The 27,159-nt window shown below is 37.3% G+C and overlaps 1 protein-coding gene across 8 annotated transcripts in view; it reads left to right on the forward strand.

The window, feature by feature from the left end:
• The window catches only part of Frmpd4 (FERM and PDZ domain containing 4), a 938,443-nt gene that overhangs the window by 813,594 nt on the left and 97,690 nt on the right, over nucleotides 1-27,159 (forward strand). For all 8 annotated transcript variants that reach the window (XM_063243077.1, XM_063243081.1, XM_063243079.1 and 5 more), the window contains 2 exons: nucleotides 22,435-22,595; nucleotides 26,610-26,712. In XM_063243077.1, the coding sequence (XP_063099147.1) occupies nucleotides 22,435-22,595; nucleotides 26,610-26,712 (264 nt within the window). The remainder of the gene's footprint in view (nucleotides 1-22,434; nucleotides 22,596-26,609; nucleotides 26,713-27,159) is intronic.

Below are 27,159 nucleotides of genomic sequence, written 5' to 3' on the forward strand. Positions count from 1 at the left end.
TCTAGTAAAATGGATACTGGTGACACATGTTAATTATTCTGAAAAATAATTGAGTACTTTAAAATTTTCAATATGCTAATAAGCATTCCTGTCCTCTGAAAGTTTGAGCTATTTTGAGCTTATCTAAATGAATCAAATGATATAAAATGAAGTAAAAATTTCCTTAAAGTTCTCTTAGTAAGTCAAGAGGTGAAAGCAAATTGCTATAGTTATATGTCCATAAAATAATCTTGGTTTGCACTCCAAGATATTCAGCCACGTATGTTCTTAAGTCTCAGCTCCACTGTATGTTGAAAAAGCCACAGAAAAATAAAATAAAACAATAAAGAGTGGTTTCCTTCACTGTGAGATAACAGTGTATCTGTTCTAAATAGAGCAACATAAGATTTTTGAAAGGATTATCTGTAATATTTATGCTTTCCAATTCTTGACAATAGTTTGGATTCATGATAAAATAATGTAAGTGTTAAGCATTTGAGATGTTTATCTTAAAAATTGCTATTGCCTTCCGTAAGTATGACTTCATCTTGTAACTGATATTCTCAAGAAAGTCACCAAGGGTTTAAAAAGAAACAAGACAGGCCAGTACTCCAGCCAGATAAATAAGAGGACTAGCTACAAATTACAAGATATGCCAATGGATATCTATTTCATCTCTTGAGTTCTTTCCCTGGGTGTCTACCACTGAGCCAGTGCGTTTAAAAATGTGGTCCTCAACTTTGTACTAGAACCACATAAAATGCCTATAAAGAGTATAGATTCCTGGATACTGCTAATTACATAATGGTGATAATTTAAGTATGATTTAGGTTATAAGATCAATTGGGATTATAAATGAAATAAATAATGCATATAGAACCAGTAGAAAATAACAGAATATTATTACACTCTCTTTAATTATTCGAATATTTTCATTCTGAAATGTAGATGAATGGTGGGAAAATCATAACTTTGAATGACACTAACAATTGTACTCTCAGTGATGGTTCTTTTCTCCCTATTGAAATAGAAGGGCTTCCCTGCTTGAATAGCCTCTGAACAACTAATTCCTCTGGCTTCCTCTCAGCCTTGCTTGAATACCTCTAGCTTCTAGTTGGAGTGTACTCTGTGTGTGTGTGTGTGTGTGTGTGTGTGTGTGTGTGTGTGTGTGTGTGTGTGTGTAAATGGTGCTGCAGATGGATCCCAGGGCCATACACATGCTAAGCATGGAGTCTATGACTGAGCTAACATCCCCCAGTCCATGAACTACACTCTTGAAATCACATACTATATGTTATGGAAGGAACATTGACATATTATGCAAAGTTCACTGTTCCTGAGTTCTGCCCAATATCTCAGAAAACAGGGTCGAGAAAACAAGCTTGAACTTACTGCTAAATGGTTTTCTACAGGTATCCTGGAGCCACCTACTGAGTGGCACAACCTGAAGGATTCCACAGCCATCTCTAACTAAATGTGCAAATGTAGGACTTTGCTCAAAACCTGGTAGGGCCCTGCCCAGCATCCCCAAACAGTCTAGGACCTTTAGATTGACACTCAGGTCCTGATTGGACCCCACCGAGCAACCCTCAGGTCGTAGGGAGCTGCTACATGTTGAGCAGTTTAATCTGAAGGCCTCCATAGTGATCCCTACCTAGCTGTGCAGCCCTGGGACCTTGCTCAGAACCTGGTTGGGCTCTACCTAGTGACCCCAAGAAAACAGGAGCTTTGGTGGGCCAAGTAGTATGAGCTGAAGACCTTCCTAGTGTACCTCACATATCATTCAGCCTTATTATGCAACTCACAACCTGTTAGGGCCCAGCACAGTGTCTTCAAGAAGATGAGGAGCTTCAGTGAGCAATGTGGAATGTGCTGAAGGTCTAATCAGTGTACCCTTCCATTTGGGGAGCCTTTGAGTGCCACTAAGGACCCAGTAAATACTGGCTAACATCCCCCACTCAACTGCGAAGAATCTCTGCAGTACATACAACCATCTTCAATCCAAGAATCAACTGAAACTTTGCATTGAGCTGCCCCAAGGGAATACAGAAAAATGACAAAAGAGCAAAATTCAATCACAAACCTCTAGACCATCCCACACAAGCCTAGGACACATGAAAATAGAAGAAATTGTAAGCCATACACCTGAAACTTCTGAAATGAGAGCAACTGAAGTAAAGAAAAAACTCTATGAAGCTATAAAGGACCTCAGATCAGAAATAATGTCCCAGGTAAAAGAAGAAATGATAAACATGATGAAAGAAATGTGGAACACATCTAAAGAAGACATAGTTTAAAAAATTGAGGAACATGGCAAAATAATTGAACAATATAAGAAAGAACTAGAATGCAAGAAACAGACTCAAGGAGATATCCAGGAAATCAAAACCGCCTCAATTAATGCAAAGATAGCTTTTCTAACCTGGAAGACAAGATTGCAGCTAGTGAATAGGAAAGGGAAGATCTTTAAACAGTAACAATGAATCGGGAAATAACAATTGAACAATTGCAAGATAATGCAAAGAAAAAGAGTTTAAGATTAATAGGTGTAAGTGAAAAAGAAGATGACAATGCAAATGATATCAAAAGACTATTTACAGCAGAATAGCTGAAAATTTTCCAAACATGGGAAAGGAAACTGACATATGTATTAGTGAAGCATTTACCACTCCAGTTAGCCATAACCAAAATCAATGTTCACTCAGACATATAATAATACACATCCCAGAAATTCAACATAAGAACAGAATATTAACAGCTGTTAGAGAAAAGAAATCTCCTATATAAATCACCTATAGAGGAAAGCCCATCAGAATGACAGCAGACATCTCCACACAAACAGTGAAATCAAAAAGAGCATGGGTTGAAATGTTTCAAATCCTAAAAGAAAACAACTTCCAACACAGATTGATGTACCCTGCAAAACTATCCTTCAAAACCAATGGAGAAATGAGACTTCTAGGATAAAGAACAGCTAAAGAACTTCATGACCACTAAACCAACCATGCTGAGAGGACTGAAAGATATTTTATATAGAAATAAAAATAAATATGACTTCAGGAAAACCAACATAAACCACAAAGCAGTACAAACAACTACACAGAGGGGAAGGGTAAAAACCAACAACAAAAAGCATGACAAAAATAAGCCAATATATATTCAATATAACTATTAAAATAAATGGCCTCAATTCAACAATTAAAAGAAACAGACTGGCAGAATGGATCAAGAAACAACATCCAACTGTATGCTGTGTACAAGAAACCAATCTAATCCAAAAGAAAATTCATAGACTGAAAATCAAAGGATTGAAAACAATGCGTCATGCAATAGGAACCTAAAAAAAAATCAGGGGTAGCTATGCTGTTGGCAAACAATGTAAACTTCAAACCAAGAATGATTAAAAGAGATAAAGAAGGTCATTACATACTGGTTAAGGGAAAACTTCAAGAGGAAGAGATAACAATCTTAAATATATATGCACCAAATATGGACATACCCAGTAATACAAATCAAATATTAATAGAAATGAAAAATAAAATATGCAATGATACAATTATAATGGGAGACCTTAACAACCCACACAGAGGCAGATCAAAAAGCAGAAAATCAGCAAAAAAATAAAGAAACTAAATCAAACTTGTAAACAAGTGGATTTAATAGACATGTACAGAGTGTATCATCAAACAACAACAGAATATACATTTTTCTCAGCTTCACATGGGACATTCTCTAAAATAGACTATATACTAGCCCATGGAACATGCTTAAGTAAATATGAAAGAATTGAAATTATCCCATACATATTATTTGACATTGTCATGTAAAACTGAAACATAATGACCAAAGAAACTGCAAAAACTCCATAAACATTATGGAAATTAAATAATCCTCTCCTGAACAGGCAGTGGGTCACAGGAGAAATTAAAGAAGAAATTCATATATACAAGTAAACAAAATACAACTTACTGGAACTTGTGGGAAGCAATAAAAGCAGTCCTCAGAGGGAAATTTATTGCAGTGAATTTTCACATCAGGAAAACAGAAAGAACAGAAATAAATAACCTAAAACATCTGGAAAAAGAAGAGCAAGTCAAGCCCAAAGCCAAAAGAAGGAAGGAAATTATAAAGATCGAAGTAGAAATCAACACAATAGACCCCCAAAAAACAATACAAAGAATTAACAAATCAAAGAGTTAGTTCTTTGAAATAATAAATAAAATTGATAAGCCACTACCCCGTCTTATTTTAAAAAGGAGAGAAAACTCAAATCCATGCAATAAAGAATGAAAAGAGTGAAATCACTACAGACCATGGAAAAATAAAGAAGATCATCAGTATCTCCTTTGAAAACCTTTACTCTCATAGGTTTGATAACACAGAAGAAATGGACAGATTCCTAGAAATGTATGAATTACCAAAGCTGGATCAAAAAGACATAAAACTGCTGAGTAACTCAATTTCAGTTAATAAAATTGAAAATGTTATTAGAGCCTTACCAACAAAGAAAAGCCCAGGTCCTGGTGGATTCACAGCTGAATTCTAAAAGAATTTTAAGGAAGACTTAATGCCAGCACTCATCAAACTCTTCAATGAAATCAACACTCATAAAACTCTTCAATGAAATTGAAATGGAAGCAGTTATGCCTAACTCATTCCTGGAAGCAGTATTATCCTAATACCAAAACCAGAGAAAGACCCAACCAAAAAAGAGAACTACAAGCCAATCTCCCTAATGAACACAGATTCAAAAGTCTTCCAATATGATCAAACAGAACTTACCATGTCATAAAGAAGATTACACACCATTACCAAGTGGAATTCATCCCAGGAATATGGAGATGGTTCAACATACAAAAATCAATGTTTGTAATGCATCATATCAATAGAGGCCAAGATAAGAATCACATGATCTTTTTAATAGATGCAGAAAAAGCTTTTGATTAAGTCGAGCACTCATTCATGATAAAAGCCCTATGGAAAATTGGAATAGATGGACTCTGCATCAATCTGATAAAATCTATGGCATAAAATCTATGGCAAACCAACAGGCAGCATCATATTAAATGGTCAAAAAGTGAAACCTTTCACTCTAAAGTCAGTAACAAGATTAAACTATCCACTATCACCACTTCTATTCAATATAGTACTAGAAATATTAGCCAGAGGAATTAGACAAGAGAGGGAAATAACAGGAATCAACGTAGGAAAGGAAGAGGTTAAACTATAATTATTAGCAGATGACATGATACTCTACACAGAATGCTGCCAAAACTCCATTGAAAGACTTCTAGATTTAATTATCAAGTTCAGTAATATAGCTGGATACAAAGTCAACACTCAAATATGAATGGCATTCCTGTACACAAACAACAAATTCACTGAGAGAAAAATCAGAGAAACCACACCCTTAACAATAGCATCCAAATAAAATGAAATACTTAGGAATCAATCTAATAAAAGAAGTAAAAGATCTATTCAGTGAAAACTATAGTACTTTGAAAAAAGAAATCGAAACAATCTTGGAAAACTGACAGACATTTCTTGTTCATGGATAAGAAAAACAAACATTGTGAAATGGCCATTCTCCCAAAATTGTTATACAGATTTAATGCAGGTCCAATCAAATCTCACAGATCTAGGGAAATCATTCCTAAAATTCATCTGGAACCAGAAGAAATAGGCAAAGGCAATTCTGAGCAACAAAGGCAAGGCAGGAGGCATCACCATCCCTCACTTGCTGTTATACTACAAAGCTACTGTGATAAAATAAGCATGGTATTGTGATAAAAAAAACATACCTGAAGATGAATACAATGGATTAGAAGATACAACCACAACTACAAATATACTCAGGCACCTTATCTTTGACAGAGGGGCCAAACAGTTCACTGGAACTCTTTAATAAGTGCTAGTAAAACAGACTTTCTATATGCTGAAAACTAAAACTAGACTCATGCCTATCATCATGCACTAAATTAAAATCAAAATGGATCAAAGATCTAAATATTAAAACAAATACTAAATCTGCTGGAAGACAATATAGGTAGAAACCTTGAAGACATAGAGGTAGGCAGAGATTTCATGAACAAAAATCAAACTTCTCAGAAATTACTTCCCAGAATCAACAACTTCAATCTTATTAAAAAGTTTGTGCATGTCAAAAGAAATCTCCAACAGAGTGAAAAGAAAACCTAAGAATTAGGTAACAATCTTAATAAACTGTCTTTCCAACAAATGACTTCTATAAAGAATATAAATATAAATAATTTTTAAAAATAAGGGCCCCAAAATTCAAAGACCCAGTCCAGAAATGGGCATCTGAGATGAATACACACTTCTCAGTTGAAGAAATACAAATGGCAAATAAATACGTTAAAAATGTTCAGTATTGTTGGGCATTAGAGACATGAAATTAAAACACTGAGATTCCATCTCACCCCAGAAAGTATATCCAAGATCAAGTAAACAACCAATCACAAATGCTGGAGAGGCTGTGGGGAAAAACAACTCTTCTGCACTGTTGGAGGTAGTGTAGACTGGTGCAACCACTGTGGAGGTCAGTCTGGAGGTTCCTCAAAAGGCTGGGATTGGAGATTCCATTTGACCTAGCTATTCCACTTCTGATCAAATTCCCAGAAAAACTGAAAATATCATACCATGGTGTTATATGCACATGCATGTATTATATTAGCTCAGTGTTTAATAGCTAAATCTGGAAAAAACCTAAATGCCCATTGACTGAGGAATGGATAGAAATGATGTGGTATTTTTATACAATGGAGTACCACTCAGCTATAAAGAAGGACCACATTAAGACTTTTATATGTAAAGGAATGTGACTTGAGACCATACTCATAAGCGAAAAAATCAAACTCACATGTGTAAATACCATATTTTCTCTCTAGTCTAAGAAACTGAAAGAGTAAGTAAGATAAAAATCTTCAATAAATAATGTGAAAAGGTAAGAAACTGCTTAAAGAGGAAAATATAACTCAGATAGGGAAAAACAAAAAAGAAGGAAAAGAGAAGACAAATGATATAAATTTGTATATATACCCTTAAGATTACTAAGATATTGTACTACTAACTCTGTCAGTTCTTGGAACAAAATTGTTAACATCTGTAGGATTAGATCAGTTTTGCATGACTATGTCTGATAATTCGAGTTAGCTTTTCAAAGATAACTAGGCAAAATAACAAAACTTGTTTTGAAAGCTAACATTGTTACTGTTTTTGACTCTTTGTTATAGCTATTTCTTTGACTCTTGCTTCTTCTTTTTCTTATGATTTGCTTTGTGGTTTTTTTTTGTGTGTGTGTGTCTTTTTCCTTTTTATCGGTACCGGGGATCAAACTCACAACTGCCTGTTTGCAAGGCAGGCACTTATGCCACTGAGCTAAATCCCCAGCCCCTATGATTTGCTTTGTTTTTGCTCTAATACAAAAAGGATAGATGTACATGATAGGCTTACATATACCTAGGACTTCACCTAAACTGTTTATAAGAATTGATTTTAGTATGTGTGATGATATGAACAGATACATTGAAGAAAATGAGACATCATGGTAGCCATTGCTGACTTCCTATCATTTTGTTTTGAAGTATAATGGTGCTTTTATTCTTAGTTTTGTTTGATTTTAATTTTTCTTCAATTATTTGATCTCAATATTGTGAAACTATGGATAGTTATTTTGAAGAGAACAAGAGACATTATGGTAGCCATTATTGATTTCCTATTGTCTGGTTTTGAAGACTTATAAGGCTCTCATACTTTTGCTTTGATTGCTTTTACACTATTTTGTTTTGTATTATCTTATTATGTGTGACGCTATGGATAGCTATTTCAAAGAAAACAAGAGACATTATGATAGCTGCTGTTGATTTCCTGTTGTCTTATTTTGAAGTCCTGTGTTATTTGCATTGTTTTGCTCTGATTTGTTTTGTTCTGTTTGTTTTGGTTTGCTTTGATTTTTTTTTTGTTGTTGTTGTTGTTTTGTTTTTCCTAAAATTAAAAAAAATCTCTAAAATAAAAAAAATGGTTTTCTGACATTGGTACCACCTTATGTATTCTCCACTTAATCTTATCGAAAAGGCCAAGAAGTGATATATACCAATTTATTCTCTCGGAATAGATTTTAGCAATGATATATGAAGTGCTCCACAGCTTCCCCCATTTTCTTTTTTTCTTTTTCTTTTTCTTTTCTTTTTTTTTTTTTTTTGGTCTTTTTCATTTTTATCAGTACCAGTGATCGAACTCACGACTGCCTGCTTGCAAGGCAGGCACTTATGCTGCTGAGCTAAATCCCCAGCCTCTTCCCCCATTTTCAATACACACGAGCTTATATAAATATTGCAGTGTTTATACTGAGTGCTATTAGTAGATCAGTAGTACAGAAGATGTAATTCTGGACATTTGTCATTGTGTATATTATTATTTTTTAAAATTTCTAGTCACCAATAACTCCATCTATTGAATATTCCTTGGATAGGGAAGGAATGGGGTGAACCATTTCCACTGTATTAGAAAAGGTCACTTAGGCATTTTTGTATAGCAAAAGACAAGATAACAAGAAAAAACTCTTAAAAAATTAATTATAGTTTTACATGACACAGGAGTCTTTGAAAGTGAAGTCCCACAGACCTAGGGAGAATGATCTTTTTCTCTATGTATATATGCCCTGCTTAGGTTCAATAAATGGACAGCAATGTGAAAATGTGATTGAACAGAGTGGAGGGTATAATCTAATGGAAATACACTAAGAAAACCCAGCAAGCCCTCTCTGTTTGTATTCTTCTTGACTTGTCTGTGTAGCATCTCCTCTTTCTAAGTATAAGATAGGACTCTCTGTTAAATGAAGGTTTTATAGTTTACTACCAGACATGGTAGGTCGTAGAACATTTTATGACCAGCCCTTACACAGAAAGGTGGCAAGTAGTTAGAGTAATATTTTTTAGGTTCATGCCTGGCTTTGCGGGAGAAGGTTTCTAGTTTATATGATCCACCTTGTGGAAGATACATTCTATTCTCTATGGCAACAATGGATGGATGGGGATGGGGTAGGAAAAGAAGGGTAGAAAACGGTCAGAAAGAGACTTTACTTTGCTTCTAAGGCTGTCCCAATGTCCTTCAGCTCAAAGTACACATGCCAAAGTGCCATACTTTGAGTTATTTTCTAAGTGCCAGCATTTGACAGTAATACATAGCTGGGGTTACTTGCATGAGTTTGAGAGTTACCAGCCCTGCTTAGCATCTCAATCAACCGAAGGATGTGACTTGATTATTATTGCCTCCTCACATTAAAGCATCATTAACATAAAAGTCATTTCTTAAACACATTGAACTGAACTCAATTAATGTAATTGATTACCAGCCTAGCTGTAGGGATTTTGCAGCTTTAGGGAAACTGACAGATATCTTGGCCTTTTAGATCCTACAATTAGATTCACAAGTCACAGTCAATAAGTATTTTGCAGGCTCTAAATTCATCGTCTTTAATGACGACAAAAATTTCTCTGGACAGATGAACTGGCTGTTGATAAAAGACTAATTGTAGAAATAGTTTTCAGTAGTGATATTGGCAAATAGAACTGACTCCTTGAAGGATATATTTGATCATGAATTAATGGAACTTATTTTGGACATTAATTTATACAAGCCCTAATAGATCCTTGATTTACTGCATCTCATTTTCTAAAGCTGAAAGCATGACTGGGAAAAATGTATCTGTCTATGTTCTATGTAAACCCAATGTCTTTGGAACTATAATCCTCAAAATGAGCAATACTCTGATTCTTAAATACAATTAATAATGTGCATTCTAGTTAATATTTAAAAGCTCTATTAACCATAATTTCTAAGATATTTCACTTTTGTCTCCCACAATTGGGGGGGGGGGAGAGAGAGAGAGAGAGAGAGAGAGAGAGAGAGAGAGAGAGAGAATGAATTTCAGGTTTCCTTCTTTTTCAATTTGTTGTACATTGGATCCTAATGAAGTTATAGTTTTTAGTTTCTAAGGTTTCTGGAAAGGATACGTTCCTGTTTATATAAAGGGTATAAGTTCGATATTGGATAGCATTATAACATGCCTCAAAGTTTTCCTCTGTAACTTCATTTCTCTTTACTACTGTTCTCTCCTAACCTTTCCCCCAGCAATACTCAACACAAGACTTTTAAGACTTGCCTCGAGGACCGTCTTTGCCATTCCCTAGGGTTGGGCGCTGTACTTTCTTTATTCAAAGGGTAGCTATCACTTCACTTCTCCAGAATCATCTTATAGGCCCTTAATCTGTGAAATTTTTTTCTGGTCCCCCATTCATTCATTGCTCTGGGACCCTGAGTCAGAACAAGGTGAGCCCCGCTCAGTGCAGAGCTTGTTTCCTGGAATCTGGTGAGATATTCCATGAAAAAGAGAAGCACAAGGAGTGATTCCAAGATCCAACAGAAAATGATCTAATGTGGACACAAATAAAGGGACCAGCAAGTCCCAGAGGTACCTGGGACTGGCAGCAGGTGAGATATGTTAGCACCTCTGAGTCTCTCAGGGAATAGAAAGGTCATTAGGATAGAGCAAGGAGAGGAAAGGAGGAATAAATACCCAAATCTCTCTTGCCACCACATTTTCTCTTGCCAGCACATCTTTCCTACTTACAACCTAACAAAAAGCCATGTGACTTTGCCCCTTGGGGTGAAACTGAGAGCAAGAAGCCATAGCAGGGGTTAGTTGAAAGCCCAACACTGAAAAAATGCATAAAGTTAAATGGCAACACAGTTTTAGGTCTAAGGAAATTGAATTCTCTAGCTAAGGGTTAGGAAGAATTATTTTAATATGGAAAAGGTTACGAGTTCTTAATTAAAATAGAATTGTTAACTCAAACTTTTGAATCTGTGATTTCCTTACCAGCCCCTTTTAACTTCCATTAGAAGTTTTTTTAGTTATCAAAGTGAGCCTTTAGCAATTAATTGCTTTTTAAAAACTCTTGTGTAAAGATTATAAAAGTATGAAGTTTGTGAAGTGTGACCAATCAACTGTAAAAACATCCCTGTTCAATATCAATTCAAATTTTTGACTCTTAGTTTGGGCTTTCTGTATCATGTAAACTTATAATTCCTAAGTACCAAGGCAATAAGATTGTTTTTACCTTCCAAGTATAAAATTATAATCTAAGATTTCAAAGAATACAGATTCACTAAGAGGACATACAACAACCCCTTGGGAAGGAATAGCTCTTGTCTTCAAGCCTCCCTGCAATTACTGCCATAAAATGTGGCGATAATCCAGTTTGGTGGTGCCAAATTCTTAGATCTCAACTGATGATTTTGACATGTTTGAGAAGGCTTTGCTTATTGTTATCAAGTTGGTTGTTCCAAACTATATTTTTCTGGAGGCACAAAAACAGGAAAGTAATCAGTCAAGAAGGAAAAAGTCTGCCCAGTGATCCAATACTTTATGATCTGTGAATAACAGATGTTGACACTTCAGAAAGTCTTGGAGTGATTGGATTTTTAACCCCCAAAGGGTTCAATCTATTGGAGCCAAAGGAAAAGCATGTGTAAGAACCATCACTCTGTCTGTGCCTTATTCACTCAAACCTGAGGCCACTCTGGTTCATTTCAGTGGCTGGGACAGGATTAAACAAACAAGATGGAAAAGCACTATTTGTCACCAGCACTCTGATTTAATTTTTAGGTTTCTAAAAATGCTAGTGAATATTTATGAATGAACTTTTCCAGTGCTAACCTGAGATTTGTAATATCAGTGATGTTGTCCATCATCTGTGACTAGGTAAAGCACTCTGAGAGCTCACACTAAAAGTCAGGATTCCTCTTGAAGAAGAACAAACATCTCCACATCTCTTGTATCTATGGGCTGTGGATATAGCTCAGTGATATAGATTTTATATCTGTATTAGACAAAAAGTTTTGAATATATGCAAGCCTAAACATGTATTTAAATTTTACATAATTTACTCATAATTTTGAATCACTTATATGTACACATACTTCTATAATACATTATACAGAGTATAAAGCACCTGTTTAAAAGGTATCAAAGTGAGATGTTAAAGTAAAAGGAAATGAAGATGAAACATTTTAATCACAAATACTTTGCTATCACTGCTGCATTAAAATATTCAATATTTGAAATGACGACAAGGTGATTGTGGCTGCTTATTTATATTTCAACATCTTAGTTTATCACTTAATAAAAATTTGAAGGGCTACTTATAGTTTAACCTTATTTGTTTACTTGGTTTCAATCATCATTGGAAAAAAGAGCTACAGAAATATATGAAGAAGCAAATGGGCAAAATGAAACACCACTTTAATTACCACTTCATGAAATCCTATTTTTCAGTCCCATCTATGCAAAGTTTTGTTGAAATTCATCTGCAAAATTGCTATTTTCTTTGATGTCTGTCAACTATTCTTACATGTGAAGTGCATTTTCTTATATTTAATAAATGTCTTCACAATCCACTGAAATGTTTCATTTAGAAGATTTTTAAGCTGGTTTGAGAAATCACTTTCCATGTTTTCAAAGACCACAGTCTTTTATCTGTACAGGTTTACATAATTTTCAATAAGACAATCACTTAAGTGTTATGTCCAAATATTTCCTCACATTCTTACCATAATCCAAGTTTATTTGAAAAAAATAAACTTCTTACTTTCTCATTCACTATAATAATATCTCCTTTACTCTGAAAAGACAGTTCTTTTAGTTCACTGTCACCAGGTAGCGAACCACCTTTGTGTAGGACAAAAGATTTTCATCTCTAATAGTTTTATTTCAAAAGCAACTGCATTGTTGACATGTGAAAGCAGGTAGCTTTCTTTGCTGCCATAGTTTCTATTGAATTTTTTCAAGAAGGCGGGCCTCTCTACTTTTACCCGGAAGCCTTTTGTTTCTGTTAAAGCAACTGCTTCCTAGTCCTGTACTTTTCTGTATTTGTGACAGTATCATAGCATTCTAAGAACTGTCATTTTTATAATAAATTCTGATGCCTTGTAGCATAGACAACTAGAGTGTTTCTCTTGTTCAGAGCTCTTTACAGAGTTCTTACATTATTATGTAAAGTTTAGAATTCTCTTAGTTGAATTCATTAAAAAGACTGTTGGGATATCTTTATTGGGTTAGAGTAAAGTTGGACATTATTTTGCAAAGAACTGAATTTTTCAGTCTATTTAAAAGAAGTTCCATTTATGTTAAAAACCTTTTAAAATTCTCCAGCATATTTCCTCTAAACATTTTGTGACTTTGTAAATCATTTTGGTTTGTCTTGTCTTTTTAAGTGCACTGTGAGTTTCTAAACTTGACTACATAGTTTCAGACCTTCCACTGTTCCTGACATGTGGAAATTGACTGACAGTGGCCCACAGAATTAATTACTGAGGGTTAAACTCTTCTGAATCCACAGTATGCATATACAAGAAGGCAAAAAGAAATGTGGCTAAGTATCTTATGTGAGGTGAAAATTACTTGTGTGCAGTTATTTATGTTCAAGTAAAATTTAACTCATTTCCAACAGAGGAACTTGGTTTGAATCTTTTGCTCCCAAAGGCCAGAAGCTTTCCAGACTTGCTTAAAAATGAAAGTTGAGCATAAATACACATGTGCGGTAAAATGTCTGGAATCCCATGGAAATGTCAAGTGGCTGAGCTTCTTGGTCTCATGGGAAGCAGCTGGAGGTCCTTTCAGATGGAGGGAAGGTTTAGGATCCTTAGCAGGAGTTCCTGGATCTCCTGTCATGACATTTCTCCACAGCATGTTCTCTCTCCAAATTTAGTAACTTTTCTTCCTGTTGCCCTCTTCTCCTTTCTTTCTGTTTCTGTTTTTGTTTCTTCCTTCTTATGTATCACATATAAATCTTTTTCCTAAATTGATATGTGAGTGTGTCATCACATTATATCCCTACTGGTTCACCATTCAAATATAGGCAAGTTGAGTACTCAGGAGTACTGGGAATCCTCTGCAGGACAGAAATTTCAGTAGGCCTTGATGGTTTCAATACCTAGTATCTGCCCCTATGACGCCCTGGTCCAAGGCTGCGGGATCCATGGAATTTTCTGACTCTGCTGATTCCTTAGTCAGTCTATAGGTGCTAGTGTCTTTCTAAACCTCACACTAAGTTGTTTCTTCTGAAGTTTCGCCCACTTCACTGGGTCCTTTTACCCTTGGTTCTTTCACCAAGTTTCTCAGAAGTTCAGGAGACCAAAGTCACGAAATAGTTACATACAGTCAAATTTGCTTTCATGCTTGGCAAACTACTTCACCCCTAAGTCAAAGGATTACAACAAACCTACCTGTTTAGATGTGGGAGAAGAAAATATTCAATGAAAACAAAGTAAAAAACTTTTAATATACTATATGATTGCACACATCATAATCATTTTGACTCACTTGGAAACCCGTCATTGGGTCTTGATCTACTACTTCTCTTAGTTGAAGCCTATCAATTTGACCTATACTTGGCTTTCCTTTTTCCTTTCGAACTTAAATTTTGATTCTGGGGAGCTCTGGTTTGCATAGATTACCACTTTTGGTCAAAGCTTTCCTCTTAGGCCCCCTCAGAGGCTGCCTTCTGGATTATGATTGTTGACCTTTGCAGTGGAAGCCACCAGGACCAGTGAGAGATGGACAGTCATGCAGAATAGATCACAGGGCTTCTATGGCTACCTTGTCAGCAGTACTAATAAAGAGGAGAAGTTTCTTTGGCGTGTTTGGGGTGTTTGTGGTGTTTGACCAGCATAGGGAATAGGGATTGCATAGACAATCTTTCTGTTAGGTAGAACTTTCAGAGTTTTAAAATACTATTGAAAGCACTTCTCACAGATTGTAAGAGCTTTGGATGCATAATAAACATCCCTCAAATTCAGTGAAATAAAGTAATCATTATTTATTAGCTTTTATTCAGCTGGCTGATCTAAACTGGGCAGTTGTACTACACCTGACTTCTGGTGCAGGTTTAGCATCTGGTTTGTTCCAAATGTGTCCATTCTAGTGACAAGGCTGGAGGGACTGCAGCTGCCTTGAGACTGTCTCATGGTGATGACAGAGCAGCAAGAGCACATGCCCAAGCATGTAGTATTTTTCCCCTGTTGCACCTGGGGTCACCATGTGATATGCTTTGATCAATGGCATATTAGCAGAGTCAAAGAGAAGAGAAATACACACTGTGTAGAGTAGGAATGCGCTGGAAATGAAGGAGGCATCTGGTGGCAAATTGCATCCTGGAGCAAGGGAATACTAAGTAAGTTTGCCACACAGGAAGAGAATGCATGCAAGGTATGATCACAAAAAACCACGTGTATTTAAATTTTAAAAGGTATTATAGTAAAAGATGCATCGGCATTAATCCCCTTCAAAATACTCCCCGTCACTTTGAACGTATTTATCCCATCATTCTTACCTCTTTCTAAATCAGTTCTGGAAATTTTCTTTCCGGATAATCTTTATCAATGCTTTGCTACCTCAGAGTTCTGAAATGTTTCAAAATGTTTACCTTTCATGGTGATTTTGACTTTGTGGAAGACCCAGAAGTCACAGAGTGCCATATCTGGTGAATTAGGTGGATGATGACACACCAGCATGTTTTTCTAAAATGGCAAGAATGATGGCAAAAATAAGTGTATTTAGAGCAAGCAGGGACTAGTTTGAGGGAGATTAATGGCAATGTGTCTTTTAATATAATAAGCTTTTTAAAGTGTCAACATTCTGTGTGTGTGTGTGTGTGTGTTTCAGTACTGAAAAATTAGCCCAGGGTCTTTGCATGAAGCTACACCCCCATCCTTTTTTTAATTTATTAATTTTAAATTTTGAGATAGGATCTTATTGAGTTGTTGAATTGCTCAGGCTGGGATTCAACTTGTGATCCTCCTATCTCAGCAGTCTCTATTAGTGCTCAGTTTACAGGCATGTGGCACTATTCCCAGCTAGAATAAATATATTGACTTTTAATTCCATCGTGTAAGCATCATCTCTGAACATCCTAAAGAGTCCACACTGACAGTAACCTTCTTAGGCAGAACTCGGGTATATATTTCTATTCACACTTCTTTTTCTTCTATTCTTAATCAGCCAAGTGGCTCACCTACCATCATCTTCTCAGACTCCTACACCTTCACACCAAAGGTAAATGCTCCCAAATTTGGTCTTTCCTTCTAGAATCTTCCCATTCAGCACATATCTCAAAAAGGAATGTACTATCTCTGATGAGTGTATTCAAAACAGGAACTGCTTTAATTGTTCTTATAGTGTGTTTCTTATAGTCTAAATAGTTCTTCATCTTACATTGGCTATATGAACCATTTATTTCTGCTGAGAAAGAAAGGATCCATGGAGAGCTCTTTTTTAATTAGGAGGAGTGAGGCAGCACAATTACCATCATTCCTTTGGAAATCAAATCTGTCCAAAACAAGAAGATTGTTAAATTAATCTTGATAGACACATTTTCCACTGCACTTTGTCTCTTCTGTATCTTTCAGTCATAGAGCCTGGTCTCTGGATACATGTTTGTTAGAGAAGTTTGGGGACAGAGCATGGAAGTGTTCACAGCACATTAGTTTTATTCTTCTAGCCTCCACATCAGAGTTCACTGAGGCATATTAAGCAGCTAAAAAGATGTTGCTTTTTCAGCCCATTATGATGGATTTTGACATCCTTATAAAAAATATTAAAAGGACATGGTCCAGAAGTGCCTTAGTACAAACAAGAAAATGTTTTGTGGGTGAACATTTCAATATGGACCCATTCATACTGGAAAAGAAACAGAGCTTATTGATTTTTTTAGATAATTTACATGTTGGGCAAAAACATGATAATGCCATTGTAAAGTTATCCTCAATGGGCAAGCAAGACAAATACTCAAAAATTTGTTAGCAAAAATGAAAACGCTAGAACAAGCAAGACCACGTGCACATTTCATTGTGTTACTAGCCTTATTTGGGTGTGGAAACAAGGATGAATGATACAGCCCAGTGTCCGGTCCTACTGACAAAAAAATTGGCAGCATCTGATATGAAAGTACTTATGCCTGCTTCAGCTCTCATCATAGAACATAATTAGTGCCTCTCATTTCCCCCATGACTCAGCCTAACTCTGCAGCCCTGTACTCAATGGTCATTTGGTGGTCGAGAAACACAGCCAAGGAAAACTTATGAACAGTAATTCAGTCACTAGAGAGTCTGGCTTTTATTCTGCATTCTTTGATTCCTTTGTTCTGGTACAGTATACCCTTGTGTATATCAAATCAGGTTTGTATTTATTGTGTCATTGCATTTGATAGGATTTTTTGAATTGAAAGCCTCAGAGCTTACCTAGGATTTGTGAAGCATTTCACCAAGAGAATTAGGCCATGGGTATTTGAAATGCTGAATCTGTTTTTGTATCTTAAGATTGAATGAGTTTGTTCATAATGTCTGAAATTGATTCCTTCCTATTCATTGGTCTCCAAAGATGAAAATAGCAACAAATTATTTTTTGAGTGCTTACTATGTGACATTTGCTGAGTTTATTACATCTATTCAATCATTTACTTTTTACAAGTATCTTATGAGACTGTTGTAGTCATTACATCATTTTGCAGATGGGGAAATTGAGGGATAAACTAATGAAGTAATTGGAGCGGGTCAAACCTCTAGGAAATGGAAGAGCTAAGACTGGAATCCAGGCAGTCTGGTTCCAAAGCCTCACTCCAAACACAAACAACCGCATCAATTCTCATGGTCGCTCTGTATCTGGTCATTTGTTTCTTGAGCAGACCAGGGAACACAGCCTCTTAGAAGAGTAAATATCCCCTTACTGTAGGTACCACAAGCAACATCCTCATAGGTCCATCTTCACTGAGAGGACATGTATGCAGGAAGAAGGTTCCAAAGCAGCAGTCCTGCCCCTGCTCTGTCAGAATGACCTCAAAACTTAACAAAAGCCCAACGATTTCAGCCACCTATGTCCCTCTCACCTGGGTCCAAGCCATCATTACCTTTGGTCACCAATAATGCAGTTTGGCCCTGAAATGCTCTCCCTGCACCTACCAGTGTCCCCTGGTCTCTTAACACAGTGGCCATGTAACATCATCCCATTCAGAATCTTCCAGTGGCTTTCTATGTCAGTCAGAGAAAGGCAGTGCTCCGTTATAAAGAAGGATAAATTTGAATCATTTTTAGGAAAACTTGAATCCATAATGTTAAGGGAATAAATCAGACATGACACATGCTTAAGTATCATATATTTTCTCTTACATGAGAAACCCAAAGTATAAATACATTTAAAAAGAAAATAGAAGACATAGGAAACAAGGATATAGAACTTTTGCAAATGGGAAAGGGACCACAATATGCTGGGATGGGGGATGAGAAGGGGAAATTAGAAAAATAAGAGGTATAATTAGACATACCAACTCCTCTGTGTTCCTGATGCACCACAAACATATAAAAATAAAAAGAAGACTGAAAAAAGACTAAGTCCTGCCAAGAGTCTTTGTGATCTCTTCCCATTGTCTTCATTCCATTATTCTTCCCCTCTTTGCCTCCAAATTCCACCTACCCACACTGGCCTTCCACATGCTCTCACCCAGCACCAGTATGTACCTCAGGCCCTTTGCATCTCATGCTCTGTGTAGCAAGTTCTCCTCCTGTCCCTGGTGGGACATTAAAATCCCCTCAGTCTGAAACTCTCTAGCCACCCTCTCTGCCTGCATTAACGGTCTCCTTACTATTTACAAAACCCCATCTATCATATATTTTACTAATTGACTAGTTTATTCTCTGTGTTTCAACACTAGAGTAAATGTTTCATTTGTTGTCACCTTTTTTTTTTTCCTCTTGTATTCCCATAACAGAGAATCTAGTGGGTGTTTAATAGGTTAACTAAATGAATGAAGGAGTGCATTATGGAGTTGTTTTCCAGGACCAAGTGAATTAACATATGGAAGGCATTTAGAACAAACAATGCTTAGTATAGAATTAATATTTAATAAATGTCAATTTACATTATTACATTAGAATAATGTAATAGTTATTGAGTGAATGATGCATTGAACCATTAGCTACTATTACTTTGTCATGAGTAGGAAGAGGATAATCAAGCTACAGATATTTTAAATACCCTACATTGACAATGCATGCTTCATGAGATAAGCGAGGAAATCACTCATGTCTTCTTTTCTTTTGTTGTCTAGGAGGTTCATTGTAACATACCTTTCTTGGATAGGTGAATCATTCTCAAACTTTGCTCACCTTGGAATCGCCTGGAGGTTATTTATAAATTGATTCTGGTTTCCACCCCCAGATATTCTGATGTTATTGGTATGGGGTAAACCTTGAGTATTCATTTTTTTTAATACTCCCCAGGTCCTAATGTGTAGCAAAGTTTAGAAATCACTCCTGCAAGCTTTCACAGAACTGGCAGCAGAGTGAGGAAAAGTCTTACCCAGTTCATCTCCATTCTTGGAATTGAGATCTAAGCCAGGCTTGTTCTACAACATATGACTATTAGCAAGTCACTTAGCAGCAACAAACCTGACCTGTTTTAGCCATATGTATATTATAGATTATGGTAAAAACTCAGAAATCATAGTCAGGTGCCAAAAGTGTTGCTTCTCCTCTTTCCCCTTGCTTCCTGTCTCTCTTTCCCTCCCTTTCTTTTTTTCCACCAAAGAAGAAGATCCAGGATCTTCTCTAGATGTAGCACAAGAATGACATATTTTGATATGATTCTTTCTGACAAAAAAATAAGTATACCATACCTAGCTGATCACACTCTCCCTCAGGCATGCCCGACCATGACTGTTTTAGGTCTGGGAGGACTCAGTGCCAGGAAGTCAATTCCTACCCAGTGGGACGTCCTGTGGAAGAATCAGGGGTCCTCTTTATGACCTGGCCCCCAGCTTCCCCATCGCTTCCCTGTCTTTCAGTTACTTCCTGCCATCCTGAAGCTTCAGCCCCAGATGCCAAGGCATACTCTGCATTAGTTTTGCTGCTTTACTCAGGTTCTTGAATTTTGTTCAACTCTCAGGCCCCTCCACATGATCTTCTGCCTGCCTCTCTTCATCTGTCCCTATCATGAGAGTCATTTCTAATCTTGGGGTGCATACAGATACCTACAACTTTACGTAAAGCAGCCCTTCTCCTTCATGCCTATAAAACCATCACTCCACTCTGAGACTGGATTTTCTAGAGTCATGGTGGCACATTGTGGGTAGCACAATACCGAGGTCAGCTTCGTGGGCACATGACCTGTAATAATAACACAGAGTTCTGGTCTGGGTTTAACATTCTGTCTGGAAACATTATAAATCATGCCTGAATAAGGGGCCCACCTTCTCATTTGCAATCTTCTTGCAAATTACGTAACTGGCCTTATGTAGACACTTAAAATGCATAGCCCTGGTATGAGTCATATGTAGCTTACACCTGAAAAGAGTGTGACCTCAACCCAGTTATTTTCCTGTCACAGCATGTGCAAAGAGGGGCTTTGAAAAATAGCTTCCATCATAAAACAGTTTTTAAAGATAAAAATGGTAACAGATGAGTGTTAGTATGTGGCACACAAATGATCACTTTCCCTTCCCTAGCATTCCAGGTCATAAGCAGCTAAACTGAAGACACTCCCTTTCCCTTTAAAGGGATTTTAATATTTTATTTTCCTACACAGTGATATATAACTAAAGGACAGCTTATAGAGGGTTTTCATTGACCTTATATAACTTTTATTAATTATACAGAAGGACAGCAGGATTCATTCTTCCCTGTCTTTCCTTATTAAATTTGAACAATATGTTGTCCAGATGGCCTATAGAATAGCACCATTCAAGGTATTTGAAAATGATATTCTTTTACTTATTGAAGAAGATTAGAAAGAAAAAAATTGAATTAAGCCTGTGTCATTGAAATAATCTTAGTTTACATTACTTTAAGGAGATATCTAGTATTCAAACTAATAACTCTGCCCCCGAAGGAGGCTGCGTTGAATAATGTGTGAGTCAAGATGCTATCAAAATTATGGGGACTGATCTTTCACTAGACGTTCTGGTGTATAAGCTATGGCTCCTGAGTGATAATGAGCCACTATTTTTATCTCAGCTTCCTTATCGGCAAAATGTAGATAATAATGCTTGCTCTGCTCCCTTATTCTCAGTGGTGTTTTGTGAATCCAGAGCATTTCGACCCAGCACTCAGGAGCCTGAGACAGGAGGATCATGATGTCCAGTCTGAGCTACATAGTGAGACGCTGTCTCACAAAATGCAGAAAACAAACAAACAAAAACACTATACTAGACAGATACTATACAAATACTATACAAACATCAAATATAGATTACAGATAAGAATTCACAAGTTATGGTGTTAATGAAAAAAATCATTTATGTCATTCAAAAATCTTTCCAGAAAGTAAATTCTCAGAGCCAAATTCTCAACTTCTTTCACAAGTTAGATGTATTTGGCATGAGGATAGTATGTCACCACAAATATAATCCACAATGCCTCCATCTCTATGAGGGCAACAGCCATAGATATTAACTTCTAAGTGTCTATGTCCGTCTGAGACAGTTTCTCAGAGTGTCAGTAATAAATCAATAGTTTTCCAGAAACACCTGTTTTTCTCTACTTAATTTAGTTACTCATTGAGACTCTGTTATGTGTCAGATACTGTTCTAGGTATCTGTCTTGTTTCTGAGACACAGTATGTGATACCCACCACTTGCAGGGAGAAAAGGTTTAGTTTAGCTTGTGATTCTGGGGAATTCATACCACAATCATCAGGCTCCAAAGCAGAAGCATCATTGTGGTGAAGCAAAGCTGCTCGGTCCATGGCAGCTGGGAAGCAGTGCAGAACTATCCCAGAGAGGACTGGGTAATGAACCTTCTATAGTCCTCAAGGTCAGGCCTCCGTGACCCACCCAGACATACACAGCAGCATGTTTGACACTACGGCTAGGTGTTTCTTAATCCAATGAGACGGACATATCAGGATTAATGATCACAGTGCCTGAGATAAATCCATGAATAAAACTAAATCCTTTGCCCTCATGGAGCATAAATTCTAGTGTAGAGAGCAAAACAATAAACATAAGTATGTTCTGTATCACCTTAGCGGGAGATTAGTGCTATGGCTAAAACTATAGAAGAGATGGAAGTGTATTGGAAGCATAAGGAATCAGGATGATATGTAGGCAAGAGCCTGGGAGAGGAAAAAGCGAGCTGTATTCAAACCTGCAAGACAAGCATTCCAGTTTGGGGAGCAGCCAGTGCAAAGTCCTAAAGCAGAATGGGTTGAGAGTTTCCAAGGAATAAGGAAGCCTTGAAAGAAGCATAACTGTGGGTCTCTCTAGATATTTCTCACTCTCTACCAGAAAGAGGCTAGATGTCATAGTTGGCGAGCACGTGATTGGCAAGCCAATGCCTAATGCATGCACTGATGCCTCCTGTCTCTTGTATTTGCTTTTCCCACAGTCACATGACACAAGCAATTCCATTCGATGACCCTCGGTTAGAGAGCTGCCAAATCATCCCTCCAGCTCCTCGGAAGGTGGAAATGAGGAGGGACCCTGTGCTGGGATTTGGCTTTGTGGCAGGGAGTGAAAAGCCAGTGGTCGTCCGCTCAGTAACACCAGGTAAGGATCCAACCCCACCCTTCGGTGTCCTGGGACCACTCTTCACAACCTATCAGAATGACTACTGTTCACTTTCATAAGTGTCCAGGCTATGAGGCCTGGCTGAATTTTCCAAATATCTGGGTGGAGTCAGAACAGCAGAGGAACAGAAATGTCTCCTCCAACTAAGTTTTAAACTGTCAAAGCTATCATACTACCTGAATCCGAGAAAATATGGATCCATCATTTGTAACCATAGAAATGACCTAGTTCTTAACATACAAATGCAAATGCTAAAGTCTGACAGTGTGCTTTATGTGTAAAACATGTGGTGAATTCCTTCATTATAAAAAATAATGCAGAAAGTAGTGTTTAAATTCTAGTACAGTTTAGTCATTGAGGTAGTTGAATTAACTTAAAGATACATACTCCCCTCCCTTCCCACTGGAAGCAGGAGAGACTTACGGACCCCACTGCTGTTGGACTGGACTAGGTGACTGACTTTGGCCAATGGCATATTAGCAAAAATTGCATAAACACATCCTTCGTATGAGCTCATGCAGTTGACTTTGTGTCTTGAGCTTCTACCAGGATCATAAGAAGAGAGTTTTCCATTGGTGGCTGCTACTTCTTCAGCCTGAGCTCCAGGTTGATCACCTGAACCCAGCAAGTTGGCAGCTTTGAGTTAAAGACAGCATGATCTACAGTGCCCAACCAAGTCTAGTCTCAATCAGCCAGTCTGTGGTTGTCTTAAAAACCCACAAGCATGAGAGGAAAAAAAAATATTGGACACCTTTCTGAGTTTTGGGGTGGTTTGTTATACAGGAAATGCTGACCAATGTAATACATGTCAAATCCCTTATATCCTAAGATATGATAGCAATTTTATCTGAGTCATTAATATTAGAGTACACAGCTGTTCCACTATCAACTTCTACAGGTACCTTCCTTTTCAGTTCAATGTGATTTCTCTTTTTCATCTATGCTGGTGGTATCTATCTATCACAGTGGTACCCAGCATAAAGGGCTATGGAGAGGATGCAGTAAGAGTGCTAGACATATAGCACTTACCATCCCATAATGACATTTATCATTATTGCACTCTCAAATATTTGACCAGTTGGATTTGTCAGTTATAGGAAGCAGAAGTCAACTAGTGAACTGGTGCACACATTTAAAATTGATTTTATTTTTCATTTTTCAGTATTTTGATATAATGTGCTCCAGGCAAGCACCACAAATATAATCAACCACTTTAAATTTGTGCTGAGAAAGTATTGTTCCCTCCTACCACTCTCTCAGCACAAAACTTATTCTGTCTGCTGAATCCTGTACTTCATTAGATGTAGATCATATTTTAGTTCTCAGTGTGTGATTGTTGAACTCGACACAAATGAAAATTTCATTCTCAGAATAGATGTGTGGCTTTGGATTATAATGAAATAATGTATGGACTTTGTCCAAAAACATAAACAATATACATAGTAGGAAAAGAAAATTTTAAAAATCACCTGGACTCCTACTACCAAGAGACAACTGTTATTCATGTACGCCAAGAGAATATGTGTAGCAGACATAATTCTCTTCCCACACATGCATGCATAGATCATGCCTCACATATAATGTGTTATGGGTGCATATACAGAATGCTTCCTTCTCAGCGCAAACATATTTGCTGTGCTGGTTCATGATACTGAGGTGACAGCTCCAGTTAGGAGGTTCTCTAAGCTATGTGTCCTCCTAGGAGCCCACTGGAGAATCTAGTCTTGTGAGTTTTACTTTCTTGTATTGTCTCATTATTCCCCTAACCTCCCACCCTCCTTATCCTGAGCTTTCCTTAGCTTCAGCCACATTAACACCTACTGTTAATTTTGAGAAGAGCATACGGAAAGTGCCAAAAGATATCAAAGAATACCAGTTTCTCTTATTTTATGAATGAAAACTATGGCTAAAGAAAGTACATCTGTCATAAAAATCACTCTCCTCGAGTCCCAAGAGAAATTAGTGGTGTGACTAGATTTTCTATATGAGACAATCCAGTCTTAGGAGTAAAGGCTTGAGACAGTTGTCAGAAGGCTACCCCTTTTTTATAGTTTGGAAGACACTGTGTGTTTCTTCTTCCAGAATTCTTGATTGAACTTGCTTGGTTAAACAAGAATATTTCTATTTGATCAAAAAGTGTAGGGCAAGTGTAATAATGTCCTGTTGATCTGAGGTGGCTTTCTGCTCAGAATGCTTAATACCTATTTTCCAGATAGCTACTTTGAAAACTTTTCTGTGCTTGCCCTGCATTTGATGTCTAACCATTCATTTGACTGAATTGCAGTGACTGCTTACACATAATCCAGTAGACGCTCAAATGATTTTTCTGAATTCCTTATGTGTGCATACACGAATCTCAGTTTCCAAGTCTGTGAAATGAGTATCTTCTGCCATTGATATAAGTGCATATTAAGGTTTTCCTACTATTTTACTCCCCAGGAAGAAGACAGATTTATGCTACAGCTTGAGTGACACATATGCTAAGTGTCTGGGTGGGTGAAGAACAACTGAATGAATATTAGTTTCTTGTTCTGAGCATGGAGTATTCATTTCAATTACAAAACAGTAATAGTAATAGCGATATTATTTGAAAGATAACATTTCAGCTGTACCTGTCACAGACCGCCAGATCTCTGCAAATATAGTTTAAAAATATATTACCATATAGTACCATATCAATATTTAGGAGGTCATTTTACCTGTATAGATATGTGAGAATGATCCAAGTAACTGATTTTGGGTTTTGTTTAAATATAGATGTGTATTTTACACAGATACGGCTTTAAGTTTGTGTGTCAGAAGTCCTGGCATTGATGAGGCTTTGAATTGTGAGAACAAGTTCAAAAGACATGTTGGCCTTCTGAACTTGGAGGAGTCTGCAGTCCAAGACTGAGAACCAGTCTTCTCTCCATGCCAGTTCATTCACTGATATTAGCCTCAGTGATCTCATTATATGGAAAGCATTGCAATATTCAGTGAAATTGACAGACATGGCATTTAACCCAGTGCCTGGCACATAACAGCTGCCAGCGAATGTTAGTTTTGCATTCCCTCACTGGAAAACCAACAGGGAGAACGAAGCAGCCTCTGACATCCCGAGATGGATGCTGAACACAAACAATATCACTAATTATTACCAGTAGACAAGGCCACTCTGCGACTGTGATGGGTTGTGACCAAACAAGACTCTTCAATAATCACGAGTAGAGAGACAAACACACAAGCAGACTGCAAACCAGGAGTGTGACCACCATGCTTCTCTGCCATATAAGTAAATGCTGCTTCTTTTTCTCCCCTAACCAGTGTCTCACCTAACTCTGCCTCCTTCATTTCACAATTATTAAGGTGCTTATGACAAAATTACTCTCACTTTTAGTTAGCATCCAACCCACGGAAAACTCTCACTTCCTTGAGAGCATTTCAACAGCAGGTAACACAAGATCAATCATAAAATAGGTTCTTTTGAACACCCTCTTATAGAGATGCATTATAATTTCCCACAATATGCAGTCTCCCTGCTTGTAATGAGCAAGTAAGTGGGATTTTATACAAATCCAACTGGACCCACATTGTTTTAGCTTTGGCACAGGACATTAACACAGCTAACTGTCTACCTATTGGCCCTCTTTTATAAGTCTAGCCATTTCAGGGCCTGGCCTTTTGCCCAGCAACATCAGCACTAGGAGCTCATGAGTAAGACATTAACTCCCCTGCACCTTCAGTAACAGGGTCCATAGGTGATTCACAGTGTGGAACGTACTACCAACCTGAGTCCCAATCTTGCCCAAGACATTTTAGAGAAATGTGGATGCCTGAGTCCTACTCTCAAAGATTCTGATTTAATTGGTCGGGCACCAGCCTGAGCCTCAGGTTTGTAGCAAGAACACCCAGATGTGAATTTTGGTCTGTCCAGTGGTACCACTGGTCATGAGTCATGACAGGGAAAGGAGGATTTGGATGGGTGACCAATGGTCTTCACTATTTTGTTTCCAGGTGGCCCCTCGGAAGGCAAACTGATCCCGGGAGATCAGATCGTAATGATTAATGATGAGCCGGTCAGTGCAGCACCCAGGGAGCGGGTCATCGACCTGGTCAGGTAGGTGACTCATTCTCCTGTGCCCCACCCATCTCAAAGGCTGGCTACATCATCAGATTATTGGCTCATTGGCTACAAGAAGAGCTTCCTGTGGGCCAATTTAGGGCAGAGGCACCAACCTATACATTTACATCGCCGAAAACGCTGATGACACTGAACTTTAAGATAAAAATACCTGCTTCATAAACACATTGCTTAATTGTCCACTTTTTTAACATTAAGGATCTGTGTGTTTCAGCTTAAAATTGTCATGACTCCTATTTCCATTGCTGTATCCAAAGTTTGCGTGGTTTTTTTTCCTTCTAGAATTACTAACATATTGATTTTCCATAATCAGGGAGATGAAATTGCAGTGCCTAAATTCAGCATTAAGTGATGAGTAATTTTATATGCATAATCTCATGGATATATAAACATACAGTTCACTGATTTTTGTCATACTTGACT

The sequence above is a fragment of the Cavia porcellus genome, unplaced genomic scaffold, assembly GCF_034190915.1.
Source record: "Cavia porcellus strain 051 isolate PalLab524CR breed Dunkin Hartley unplaced genomic scaffold, mCavPor4.1 scaffold_33, whole genome shotgun sequence".
In the NCBI taxonomy this organism is placed as follows: domain Eukaryota; kingdom Metazoa; phylum Chordata; class Mammalia; order Rodentia; family Caviidae; genus Cavia; species Cavia porcellus.